The sequence below is a fragment of the Carassius auratus genome, unplaced genomic scaffold (genome assembly GCF_003368295.1).
Source record: "Carassius auratus strain Wakin unplaced genomic scaffold, ASM336829v1 scaf_tig00029160, whole genome shotgun sequence".
Lineage (NCBI taxonomy): Eukaryota > Metazoa > Chordata > Actinopteri > Cypriniformes > Cyprinidae > Carassius > Carassius auratus.
This window is the reverse complement of record NW_020525742.1, coordinates 191,102-205,101: the sequence shown is the minus strand read 5'-3', so window position 1 is coordinate 205,101 and position 14,000 is coordinate 191,102. Positions and strand designations below refer to the sequence as shown.

Sequence of the window (14,000 nt, the reverse complement as noted above, 5' to 3'; positions counted from 1 at the left end):
TAGTAGTTATAAATATTCAAATTAATAAATATATTCCTTTATTTTATATAATTATAAAACATTTATATATGAATCTAAACGCAAGTAAATTCTAAATATGTTTAGTTTTAAATTTGAATATATAAATTTAAATACTGAATAAATAGTAGTAATAATAATTAAAATTTGAATATAGATATTTAAATTAATGAATTCTTAGTAAATTTTATAAATTTGTGCTTTTAAGTGATTTAATCAAATCCAAAATAAACATTTTTGTGTAAATTAATGTGTGTGTAATGTGTATATTTATTATGTAGCCTGTTTATAAATACAAACGCATTTTGAAAAAATTTACATGCATTTACACTTTATATTCACATAATTTCTAATAGATAAATATTTTTACTATATAAACCTAAAACATTTTATGTTCTTAAATGTATACATGCATGGGTGTGTATTTATATAAACATTATGAAAATATACACAGAACATACTCGTATACTATGTTAACACAAACTCTTATTTTGGATGTGATTAATCGTTTGACAGCACTAATATATGCTTTATATTTTGAATTAAAATGGTCACAGATTTTCCCATTAAACATGATATTGCAGTTTGTTGTAAATAAAAAATAATGTAGCAGTTAATATTGTAGTGTCAGCATCAGCTATGTTCATGATTCAATTCATTTGTCATATAATTATGGGAAACCCTCATGTATTAGTGTCCCATAAGGCACATATAGATTTATTTTTCCATCAGGTTTGAAGTGTGAGTATTGATAGTTTTCATTTCAGGCGTGTGGAGGAACCTTCCCCACAAATATAGTGAAGAGACGGCACAGGATGAAGTGGAAAAAGAAGTGGAGAGAAAGAACCATAGACTTTTACTGTTTGTTCATGGCCTTCTCTGTTTTGGAGACAAGAAACTCTTTTGGGAACAAGCACTCCCCATTTTCCCGCTTTTTTACATGTGTTTCAGAAACAGACATGAAGAGGAGAAACCTGTAATAAAATTTCATGTTTGGAGATTCTATTTTGTTTTGACGCCTCTTTGCTAACTACTAGCTAACAAGCTAACTCTTTTAGTGTCGTGATCTAAAACGCATTGAGGGGGAATTTGGTGGAGATTGTTAATTTGAGAAGCTCGTTTGATGACCTCAAGAGCCCTTTGGTCTGGTTTTCACATGTACGGATGCGTGTTGCTAGTTAGCAACATATTATTAGCATAACAAATGTGACGCTGTTTGTAAAAGTCATGTTCACAATCCATTGCACTTTTGTAGATGTACTCAAGGTTAATTGGTTTTATATTGACTATAATGTGTTTTGGGGTCATATTGAGGTGTTTCTTTTCCGTTTAGGACCTTTAGTCTCTTTCTCTCCACAGAATGTATGACGTTGGAGGCCAGAGGACAGAGAGGAGGAAGTGGATCAGCTGTTTTGAGGATGTGAGGGCCGTGCTGTTCGTCGTGTCTCTGAGTGGATACGACATGACGCTAGTAGAAGATCCATCAATGGTAAGAAAACACTCATACTTTTGCATTCATCTACTACTTTCTGAACAAACAAGTAGTCGCCAAGAAATGGTGCATAACAACTCAAATAAAATACATTTTTATTTTAAAAAATTAATTATGTGGCACTTCAAAATTGGCATCTGTAAGAATAGTTTAATCGACAAAAATGAATCCGTTTTATTATATTAATTTATTGTAAACCGGTATCTATTTTCAACTAGCAACATGTAAAGAATCATTATAAATATACTACATTTACAATTATGCCTTCGGAAGGTATTTAATTGTATTATTTATTCATAAATCAGTTCATATAACCGGTGTGCACATAAGTGGTCCGCATACGGAGGGGTCATGCATTTAATGGGTCATGCTATATGCAGTGTGAGGACCAAACCGAATCTCTAGGTTCTCTTATGAGAACCAGGCTGAAAAACTGATGTGCACCCCTAAATATAACTTAAATGTAAAATTTTGAAATGCAAAAATAGAAATCAGTTTTAATGCATAAATGTCACTTAATTTTAATAATTTACAGTATTTGTTTTTAAGTACTACTGTTATATTATAAATGTACAATATACAAACAAAATAAGTCATTATTAATGCTTATTAACATGTGTATAGTAACAAATGCTTATTAATGCTTAAGTAACATTTTATTGAATATTTGACATTTAATTTTCTACTGTAATATTATAAAACTTACATTTACTAACACCAAAAATAAGTGTCATAACAGCATTTTCTGGAATATAAGTCACTTTTTTTAATGCAGTTACAGTCCAGAGAAGAAACACATTTAACATTAGTATTTGTGCAATTATAATAAATGTTGTTTATAATGAATTTAACTAAAATGTATGTTTATTTAATACTTTTTCATTCTTGTTCTGTCCTATTCTGTACCGAAGTATTTGTTGTTGAGTGAGGGGATCTTTTCATTATATCGGTATTTTACATTATTCCTGAATGTAATAATAAAATTTGTGTGTACACAAATGCAACTTTTCTCTCTCCACAATGCAATTTTGACCCCGTGTGACCTTTTTTTTTGAGAAATGTGCTTTAACATTTTACAGTGTTTACATTTTACAGTATTTAATGTATTAATGTAACATTCTAAAACTAAAATCTTTCTACTTAATTTATGTATCTAGATGTTATTACAACACACAAGACTGTTCACATGCACTGACCTCAGCTTTTCCGACTTTTCATCCTGTGCTTTTGTTCAGAATCGACTTCAGGAGAGTCTCAAGCTGTTCTCGTCAATCTGCAATAACGTCTTCTTCAGAAGTACTTCTATGGTAAGAAACGGCTCAATTAACAGAGAGAGCTCATCCAGTCTCATCATCCCATTAACTCGAGAGGAGGTCAGTGGCGTCAACCAAGAGATGACGCAAAACAGGCAACATGTGTGACAAAAAAACCCAGTTCATTATATAAATAGTGAACATAAGTGCCTTGTTTAGTTTATTTTATTTAATAGTTTGCATTTACGAAAAACTGTTAAAATATATAATATAATAAAATAAATAATATATAGTTTTCTGCCAGTTTTACAACATTTGCAAATGTTATCAGGTGTTTACTTTTGGCTTATTATATACTGTTTATATCGACAGGACTTTTAGCTCCGCTACTAAAGTTTGCGATGATTTTAGCGCTTTAACATTCTAGTTTTTAAATTTCAGATTTCATTTTCAACTTTCACATTTGTCTTTGTAAATCTATAATAAACCGTAATCTTTTGTGATGATAATCTGCCTCTGAAATGAATTTTCCGTTTCTGTTACCGTTTTTGGTTAACTATGTTACCAAAGACTTTTTCAGTGAGTTCTTCTCAAGTTCTGGACCTTATTTGTTTTGCGATCACCTGATGAAAGAGTCTGTCACTCGTTTAGACGGCACTCTTTGTGGTTTCGTTCATCTGAGCTTCTTCAATGATTTCACCGATTACCGTAGCTTGCTTTGGTAACCTCACCTCCAGACTTACCATCTTCCCTCGTAATTACAGCCCACGTCGTCAGTTAGCCCAGACTTTGTTTTAATTGCCCATGTCGTTTGGTAATTAAGCTAGCAGGCATAATTTAGGTCGTCCCCGTGGGTGATGGTGGTCCGCTTGTTGTCTGTCTATTTATCGTACGCCCTCCGTAAACCTCTTTCCGTGTAATGAGGTGCGCTAACTGCCCTTGTTAAGATGCATTTCATAGCCACGTTAGTCATACTCTGTTGTTTTGAAACGCTGAGCAAAATCATCACTGGACTAAGTCGTTAATTAAGCCATTATTCTGAGCCGAACTCAACGTTTTTCTCTTTTTCTGTCATCTTTTGTGGACACTGAGGAATACAAAAGGAAAGTTCACCCAAGTTCATCCAAAAATGAACATTTGCTGAAAATGTACTCACCCTCAGGACAGGATGTACATTAGTTTGTTTCTTCATCAGATCCTCTATAGTGAATGGGTGCCGTCAGAATGAGAGTTTGGACTCTCATTCTGACGGCACCCATTAACTGCAGACGATTCATTGGTGAACAAGTGATATATTGATATCTTGAGTGACCTGAGGGTACTGTAAGTGCATTTTTAGGTTGAACTGTTCCTTTTATAATCTCTTTTTGTCAAGTCGGTCGTTTTAACCAAAAAAACTTTCACTTTGAAGAGTTTCTAAAGCTGTTGTATGGGACTAATCAGTTCTTGTCCTAAATGATTGATGTTACAGAGCGAGTGGTTGATGGGTTTTGTCCGTCTCCATACAGAATTGCGTGCAAGTGTATCTTTTTTTGTTTCACAGATATTATTCATGAACAAGATTGATCTTTTCCAAGAGAAGATTCTCCACTCCGGGCGTCATCTGCGGCATTACCTTCCCCAGTTCAGAGGTGAGAGACGGATCTGTGATTACACATGAATCATGTTTACTTTCTCTGCAGACTCTTGAAAGAAAGTGTGTTATTTACTTCAGATGCTTGCAAAGTCTTATTTGTTTGCTCATGTCTTTTTATTAAAAAAAAGCACAGAGTTCGCAAGCATTTCTTCTACTGCCACTAAATATTATTCATTCTCTCTGTATTTGTGTTGTTCACTTTGATTTAGTTGTTTGTTTCATTAGTCTGCTTTTTTCTTTTTTTCTTTGATTTGTTCTCATTTTTTTAGACATCCAGTCATTTTAAACATTTGTTTGGTTCATTAATTATTTTGTCATTTTTGTTCTCTTTTCTGCCCTTTGTTCTTTTTTCCTTGATTAGTTCTTAGGATTTAGTTTGTTAGTTTGTTTTTTCTTCCACTCCTTTGTTCTTTTGTTTTTGATGTTTTTGTTTTATTTTCTTTTGTTTATTCATTTTCTTTTTCCAAATAATTTTTTCTGTATTTGTTTGTTCTTTCTTTTAAGTCATTTGACTCTTTCTTTTTATTTCAGTCTGTCATTTGTTTATTTATTTTTTCATTCTTTCCTCTTGTTCATTTGTTTATTCTCTTTCATTGTTCATTTTTTATGTTCTTTTATTTGTTGGTTTCAGTTGTTTTCTCCCTTTTATTCATTTTTTTTGTTCATTTGTTTAATTTGTTCTTTCTTATTCATTTGTTCTAGTGTTTTTTTTTTCATTTTTGATAAAATGTTTTTGTTGTTCTTCAATTTATCTGTTTGTTTTATTCTTATTTGTTTGTTTGTTCTTGCCTTAATTCAATAAGTTCCTCTTTTTTCATTTATCATTTGTTTGTTTTGTTCATTTTTGTTTGTTCTGTCGTTAACTCATTTTTGTTTGTTTTTCACTTTCATTTAAGTAATTTTTCCTTCTATTTTGTTTATTCATTTTCTTTTCCAATTTGTTCATGTTTGTTCACTCTTCTTGATGTTTTTTGTTTTAGTCACTTGTTTGTTTTCCTTCTCTTTGTTCTCCTTTTCTTTTTTGTTGATTTTTTTCATTTGTCTTTTTTTATTTTGTTCTTTTGTTATTGTTGATTTTTTTATCTCCTGTTTGTTTTATTCATTTATATGGTATTTCAATGTTTTGGTTGTTTGTAGTCATATTCTTTAAGTCTTGTTCTTTCTTTCTTTCTTTCTTTCTCTTTCTCCTGTTTTTAGACTTCCTGTAGCTCTGTCCTTCCATTTAAGACCCAATCCACCGTGTCAGCTTGAGTTTGTAGTTTGTCCATTTAATCAGCTGGAATGGATCCCGTAGTTTTTACCTCAGGGAGAAAAGGTCAAGACGGACAAGGCTGGACATTTCTCGCATGATATTGTCTTCCCTCCTCCCGCTCCTTTAAGACACTTGTATATGCCAAAGTTAATTCCCCTTCAGATAAAAGATTACAATAAACCCTTTTCACAACTACATTTCACCTGTTAATTCAGACAGACCCATAAATGCATGCTTCATGCAAATGTCAATTTAGCATCGGAGGTTTAGACATCATCAATCTTGGAGCCCTTTGGAGCAGATCTCATCAGATATTCATAGACTCTCACTTCATTTATTTTCGTTCTCTTTATATATATATATATGGGGAACACCTCAGCAAATCAGATATATCAAATGAAGACCCTTCTTCCACAAACCTCTCCCTGTGTTTTTGTTCACAGGAGCTGACTGTGACGTGGACGCTGCCGCCCGGTTCATCGCCTCAATGTTTGTCTCTCTCAACATGACGCCCAGCAAACTCATCTACCACCACTTCACCACAGCCACCGACACCTCCAACGTACAGGTGGTTTTCCAGGTCGTTATGGACACTATCATCAAGGAGAACCTGGAGGCCGTGTCTCTGCTCTGAGAACCATTCCTCCTTTAAAAACTCAATAAAGACTCACGGATGAGCCCTTCACAGTGCTGATGGTATTTATTGTATATGATGCTCTGATATTCATCAGAATGCACACTTTTCATGAAGCAATAACTGAATGAATGCCAGTTTATTTTCTTCTTGCTTATATAAAATAAGTAATAAAAATGCAATAATCAACCCATATGAATCATATATTATGTTGTGGAAGAGTATAATATGGATTTAAAGAGTAAATGGTGCTGTCCTTTGAGTGGTCGAGTTGCTCGTCCAAGCATCCCATAATTTTCCACCTGACATCCCCCACTTCCTGTGTGTACCTTACCATGGTTAATCATCACCTATAAAATAACCTTTTCCCCCTGTGTAAATCTTTGTCCAACACAGTCCATTCAGAGATTGAACACCCTGTCAGGGTCCAGTGTTTTGTTTTTGAGGGGTTTTTCTTTTGTTATGAATCATCTTTTGTTTGGGATGCAGCACTTTTATAGTTGTTGAGTGTTGGTGATTCAATCTGAAATGGTTTTATTGTACCAAGGTGAGCCAAACACACATCTATATAAAGCATAATCGTACCTGTAGCAAATGTTGCTTTACACCATTTATTCATTGAGATTTAGTTGACATAAAATGTGTTTTTGCTATTTAAATTCTGTGTTGCGCCACTTTTCGTGGTATATTCCAATTACTATTTTATAAATGCAAGAAAAAAAATATTAAAAACTTACATTAATGTTTTTTGATATTTAGTTTAGTACTGATTTCTTGTACAGTGACTGGTATGAAACAAATCAGGCCACAACACAAGTGTACACCGGACGAACAGTATTTCTTTCAAGTTTAATAAAATAAAGAAAACATCTTTGAAAGTTTTTGCTCATAACAGTGAACTCTTTTTATGAACATTTAATACATCTGGAAGTAGGTACAGGTAACGGGTGGGCGCAGAGGGGAAAAGAGCGAACAGAAAATACCTCTCCGTTTTGTTTCTGTGGATCACCTATTTTTCCATTTACTAATTTAAAGCAGCAAACTTCACATTGTGTGAACCAGGGGTGCTCAGAACTGCTCTCCACGATCTAGTTTCCTGCTAAATATAGTTAAAACTAAGTGCGTTCACACTGGAAGTGACTTGAATTCGGTTTGACTTCACTTTGCTATTTACTACCCTAAAATCATCTCTTTACTGTGCATTTTATGTTTTGATGATCAAATTTCATTTGAAGAGGAATCAAGGGTTTTTGTGTATCACTGACTTATTTTTAACGTTTATAAGACCTTGCGCGGCCATTAAGTAACCTGAATGTGCGAGACTTCCGGTTATTTTTAGCCGCTGGTTATGCTGCTTGTATTATCATGTTATTTAAATGCTGTGTGGTAATTATAATCATACTGGTTTATAGTGCAACTAGTTTTACTGTTTACTTCACTTTAAAAAAATAATTATTTAATTGTTCCCGTTCCCGCTGTTTTCGAATGGCGAATCGAATCTCTCGCACATTCATAGAACGTTCGCTGCTTCGAAATAAGGTGGAGGAATTTATAGTATCACTCATAAAGAACATGTTTATTATTGGTACATGGGCTAACTAAACTTTGCTGGAAAGTGTATCTTCAGGAGCAGCGCTGAACACCCCTGGTGTAAATCAAGTAAACATTCAACGTCAACAGCGCGCCTCACTGCCTTGGCTGTAAATACTCCTGAAATGGAAGAGACTTTGGGTCGGGGAGGAGGAGGGGGTGGACCGGTTCCGCTCAGGAGGTGAAGCAGTCCAGAGAGTCGAGCGACAGAAACACTTCTGCTTTGCACCGAAACGTGCTTGAACCGTCCTGAACCAGCTCGCAGCTCTGAAGGTTTGGGGAGATGTCCTTTACGCAGATGGCCTGAGGGGAAAAACGTAATGTAAAACGCTTGAATAGGAATTTCTGTGCAGGAATTGGTCCTGTCTTTTTATTTAGAAATACCAAGTCTCTCTCTCTCATATATATATATATATATATATATATATATATATATATATATATATATATATATATATATATATATAAAATTAGTTATTAATCAAGTCATTTCATTATTTCAAAAGATGCTGAAGGCAACAAAAATATAAATTTTTATGGGTTTTAATGTTAAAACAACATTTTCATTTGTAAGACAATTTTAGCATTTGAAAATATAAAAGTAGGCTAATATATATATATATATATATATATATATATATATATATATATATATATATATTCATATTTCAATCCATATTTGAATACACATCAAGTATGATTCGTATTGCATTGTAAATTGATCGATAGTAATATTTTATGTAAATATGAAGAAAAATATTTTGTTTAATTTTTTTTTTTCAAGTTACATATATATTTCTAATCAAATACTAAGTAACTTCTCAGTTAAGCATTGGGCTATAATGTTACATTTTTAATTTATACAAAAATTGCATAAACTTTTACATAAACAACATTTAAATAAAGTATATATAGCCTATGTTTTTCATCAGTATAGTAGAATTTACCATGTTTTTAAGAACTGGAGTTTGTCTGCTGCTGAAGTCGGGCATCACGCTGTTGGAGACGCCGGGGGTCTCGCTGCTGTCCAGCGCTGATTCTGTCTCAGATCTGCGCACATAGGGCGACCTCCGGATCCCGGACAGCAGACCCGAGGCTCTCCCGACGGAATAATAGCTCGGCCCGGTGGACTGCTTGTACCAGGCGTCTGTGGGATGGCTGGAGATGAGGATGGAAACAACCACGAACACCAGCACGGATCTGACGGACCTCTCCATTGCGCACTGAACCTAAACGCGTGTGCTGTGGTCTATGATGCTTCGTAGCTTTCAGATTGATGATCTGCACATCTGGAGTTTATATATATACCCCTCGGAATCGTGATCTCGTTCGTCATTCCCCACTAGATGATTCATATTTCCGGCCAATAGGATTGATTTGCGCGTCTTAGCGCGTTTGGAGACGGCTTGGGGAGCCTTTAACGTCAGTTGGATGTGATGTGTGACGGTTTAATATTGTTTCTCTGCCACCGAACCTGTCTATATTGATCAATAAACGTCTTTCTGGCGTCACAGCGCAAATTAGAAAAGAGTAAATCCCGCGCGTAAAGAAGCACATCAAAAAAAGTATAACAATATCGAATCATTTTTAAATAATTGCTAAAGGAAATCTAAGTGCGTAGTACCTTAAAATTAAGTCTTATTAATAAGTGATTTCAAATATTGATTTATTGACTCCTCTGTAATCACCTGTTGGCAGATTTCTAAATCATTTAAATGAGAGAGCACGTTCAATATATTAATTCAAACAGCCATAACAAACTCGAGTAATCACAAAAACAATCAAGTCCAAAAATTATTTGAAAATCTAGTTCCTTAGGCTATGACATTATATTTAAGAAGCCAAAAAGTAATGTTTATTTTTATTGTTATTACTACTATTATCATTAAAATATTAGTATTATTCCAAACCAATGTTATTTGTAATAAAACAATAATACAAAATGTAAATACAACGATGTAATTTTGAAATCATAGTCAAGAAGTTATGCATATAATAATAAAAATTATATTTTAAATAAAATAAAAATATTTTTATATGTTGTTCTTAGGTATATTGAGATGACAAATATAAAATATATATTACAATTATAACAATTATACAGATAATTGTGATAAAGATAATTAATTGACAATCTCTCAGAAATGAAACTAGGCAGGCAGAGGACATGTATTTGGAGTCTAGGGTAATGAAAACACTGTCAAATAAAATACGATCAAATATTTTCAAATAAAGAAGAGGTATAAATAAGAAAGAGATATAATAAAAGAGATGCAATAATGTTGACTTATGTTTTATTAACATTGTCAACATATAAAATAAAAATATGATCCTACAGCTCTCATTTTACTCCAGTTAAAGAGTGAACCTGAATCATAAAAAGTTTATAGAGTTTTCTCTCAGATTTGAGGCACTTATAGTCCATTGTACAGCTTGGTCTCGAGGACGGCATCCGGCTCACACACCCACGGATGCTCTGTTTGCCACTGCCACTTCAGCAGCTGATCCCTCAGGCTCTCCAGACCCGGGGTGTGGGCCGGATCACCAGCTAGGTTCTGCCTCTCAGTCAGATCTGACTGGAGGTCAAACAGCTCCCACCTCGACCTGTAGTAATACTGCTTTAGAGTCTTAAACCAGCCTGTGGGTTTAACAGATTTAACAGATCCTGGAAGGTAGGGTAGGGGACACTGGTCTATAGGGAAGGGCATGTGGTAGTGCATGTTGTGCAGGAGGCGGTAGTGGCCCTGACGGACGAAGCACATTGGATAAAACATAGTGACCTGGTGGAGACTCTGGCTGGCATAGACGGTGACCCAGGACGGTTCTGAGATCAGGGCTGGGAGAAGAGACTGACCTGAAACCTGACCCTGAGAGACTGTATGATGGATATGGCAAAGAAAACCAGTCCAGTACGGTGGGAGTGATGTCTGGGGAATATGTGAGAGAGGCTGTTTTAAAGTGACATACAATTAACTCACAAGAAAATGTTGTTAAACTGCCGATAATCTGTGAGTAAATAGAAAGATATGACCTTAAACATAGAATCAAGTGCGAAAAGGTGCAATAATGAGGGACGCCATTTTATAATATCGAATGAATAACTTTTGATTCATAGAAATAGAAAAAGAAGGTTATTATATTGACAACAATTGACAATATTATATTGACTTTCAGTAAATAAAAAATATGGACTTAGAACCAATTGCGAAAATTTGTAATAGTGAGGGATGCTATTCTTTTATGTTGTACGAATAACTTGCGATTTGTACAAATATAAAATGTTGCACTGGTAATAATTTATGTAAATACAAAAATGTGACCTCAAACACAGAACCAGCATGAAAATGTGCGCTAATGAAAGGAAGCCATTTCGGAATATTGTATGAACATCCGATTCATAGAAAAGGAAATTGTTATACACATTTTCTATGCAATTTGTCGTACAGTAGAATATATATCCGTGCTATTATCTAGACTTGAAACACAGAAACGAATGCAATAAGGTGTAATAGAGAGATGCCATTTAATTATTTCTACATCTGTACAAAAAACTTTGTTGTACACAGACACTATGTTGGTAACAATTTAATTGGCAATAGTTTGAGTAAATATTGAAATGTAACCTTAAACATAGCATCTTGCACAAAAATGTGCAATAATGAGGTATGCCATTTTATAATATCATGTGAACAACTTGTGATTTGTAAAAACATAAAATGTTACACTGGCAATAATTCGAGTATATATAAAATGTGATCGCAGACAAAGAATCTAGTGCGAAAAGGTGCAACAATGAAAGACACCTTTTTATATTGTATAAACAATTAAAATTTTGTTTAATTGGCAGTCATTTGTCAGGAAACAAATATTTGTATGGAAAACTTGCTATTCATCATTCACATATGCTTTGCTGGTAACAATTTGTCGTACAGTAAAAAAAAATATATATGTATTATTTTCTAGACTCGAAAAAAAGAAACAAGAGCAAAATGGTGTAATAGTGAGATGTAGTTTTTCTAAATTGTACAAAAACTCATTTGGTCTAAAATACATAAATGAGTTTCATCGGAAATGTTGTGTTTTAGAGTGATATGAATATTTGGCTATTTGTATATATAAAAAAAGTGTAGTACAAATATCTTCCGATACAAACAATTATCGTACTGATGTTTTCTTAAATCTGCCAGTCAGTAACAGTATTTCTATACTCTGACCTCAATCACAGAAACAAGTGCTCGAGGTGCAGAGTTTTCTTAAACACAGGCGTACAGCACCACCTAGTGGTTAAAAGTAGTTATAGCACAACTCTCAATGCCCATGAGAGTCTATGAGCTGTGCACATTAGTTTACCTTCTTCACATGTTCCTGATATCAACTGATCAAGCTATTGATTGGCTCTTACCCAGCAGAGTGACGTAAGACTGGCTAACCTGCCCCCAACGCTGCTGGTGTTCAGGTGAGGAGACCAGCATGGGTTCCTTCACACCTGAGCCGTACAGGTTTGTGCCACCATTGGGAAACGGAATTCCGTTATCTGAGCTGTAGATCACCAGAGTGTCAATTTCATATCCCACATCCCATAGTTCTTGAAAAACCAGACCGACACCTTCGAAATCAAGCAGAAGATTTGTAAAGATCTATGCAAGCAAACATTTCAATATTACTGTGAGTGGTGTAAAATATATAACCTTGTTCCAGCCGGCTGACCGTTGTGTATTAGGCCGCAATATCCGCCCTCGCTGCAGAAGGGTCTGGAATAAAGTACGCTACCTAGTCAAATATGAAGAAACTTGATGGTTAGGAAACTCAACTTATGACCGTTTAAATTTTTCTTTATTAAAACAGGCTCACCTTGACCTGATCTGGAGAGTAATACTTTGGCTCCCAATCCGGAATTCTCCCCATTCCCAAACTTTTCACAGAACATTCCATACTGAGGCTGGGAATTGCCACAGTTGTGAGGATTATGGAATGCCACGTAGAGAAAGAACGGCCGTTCCTCTTCTGTCTCACTCCTCTTTTCTTTCTGGCTTCGGAAGAACTTACGGACTAGGAGCTTGATCTTGGTGATATTCCGACCCATCTGAAGAATGGAATCAGTCTCTTCTGTGTAGACGAAATCAAACGGGTACACAGGCCCTGGACCCACATGTTTTTTCCCAATGATACCTTTCCCAAAAACAGCAATCATGAATTCAGTATGACTCCAAAATTTTCCAAGTTTTACTAGTTCATGCTTCCAGTAACAAATCATAAGCTGTTTTTTTCCTCAATACTGGATATATATATATATAATGTTGTTAACAAGGAGTCATTCTGTTTATAGTCATAAGATAGCTGCACTCTCATCTCATCTAAAACAGAAGCTCGGAGATGAGGGGTCTGGACCACAGTGTTGTTGTAAACCATCATCAGCTGCGTTGTACAACACAACATAAACACAACATTAATACAACATAACAATACAAGCATCAATACAACATAACAATACAAGCATCAAAACAATGTTAATACAACATAACAATACAAGCTTCAAAGCAACATAATACAAACATCAAAACAACATTAATTAAACATAACAATACAAACATCAATACAACATAATATAAGCATCAAAACAACGTTGATTAACCATAACAATATAAAAATCAATACAACATAACAGTATAAACCTCAAAACAACGTTAATTAAACATAACACTACAAACATCAATACAAACTTAATAAACCATAACAGCAAAACAACGTTAAAACAACACAAAGATAAATGCAACAACACAGACATTGCTGCATAAACTAGTTATTTTGTCAAATCAGTAGTGGCAAAAAAAAAAAAAAAAAAAAAAAACATGATCGTGTTTTATTACACACCGATGATGAAAAGCACGTTTCTTCTTCTGCACTCTCAACAAATCAGAAGACACAACAAAGTCCACACGAGCCACATTTTAGTGTCATTTGGCTTCAGAGACGTTTCTACTTCTTCTTCTAATAACGTTTTCTGGCAGGTGGAAAACCAACTTCTGATGCAGAAATGTTAGTAAAGCTAACGGGAAAGTTTGTACTTTGTTTACACTCAGCGAGACAAACTTCCGCCATCATGTGAGTGAATCCATCACATGACC

General features: G+C 34.5%; 2 protein-coding genes and 1 pseudogene across 2 annotated transcripts in view; 1 reads left to right on the top strand and 2 right to left on the bottom strand.

The window, feature by feature from the left end:
• LOC113079761 (guanine nucleotide-binding protein G(o) subunit alpha-like) overlaps window positions 1–7,037 on the top strand; it is a 32,691-nt gene extending 25,654 nt beyond the window's left edge. The window contains exons 6-9 of the mRNA XM_026251966.1: window positions 1,378–1,507; window positions 2,746–2,817; window positions 4,307–4,394; window positions 6,095–7,037. Coding sequence (XP_026107751.1) covers window positions 1,378–1,507; window positions 2,746–2,817; window positions 4,307–4,394; window positions 6,095–6,285 — 481 coding nt within the window. The 3' untranslated portion in view covers window positions 6,286–7,037. The remainder of the gene's footprint in view (window positions 1–1,377; window positions 1,508–2,745; window positions 2,818–4,306; window positions 4,395–6,094) is intronic.
• Window positions 7,038–7,115: 78 nt separating this feature from the next.
• LOC113079762 (neuropeptide B-like) lies at window positions 7,116–9,682 on the bottom strand. Its single transcript, XM_026251967.1, has 2 exons — window positions 8,823–9,682; window positions 7,116–8,178 (listed from the first exon to the last, which is right to left on the bottom strand). Exons 1-2 carry the CDS (start codon window positions 9,090–9,092, stop codon window positions 8,050–8,052), a joined length of 399 nt encoding a protein of 132 aa, XP_026107752.1. The 5' UTR covers window positions 9,093–9,682; the 3' UTR covers window positions 7,116–8,049.
• A 358-nt stretch (window positions 9,683–10,040) lies between these two features.
• LOC113079759 (N-sulphoglucosamine sulphohydrolase-like) lies at window positions 10,041–13,715 on the bottom strand (annotated as a pseudogene).
• Between the last annotated feature and the right edge of the window lie 285 nt (window positions 13,716–14,000).

Coding starts and splice junctions, on each gene's coding strand:
- LOC113079762 (XM_026251967.1), bottom strand. CDS start 9,092: ATGGAGAGGTCCGTCAGATCCGTGCTGGTGTTCGTGGTTGTTTCCATC. Junction 8,179..8,822: donor CTCCAGTTCTTAAAAACATG/GTAAATTCTACT, acceptor TTTTCCCCTCAG/GCCATCTGCGTAAAGGACAT.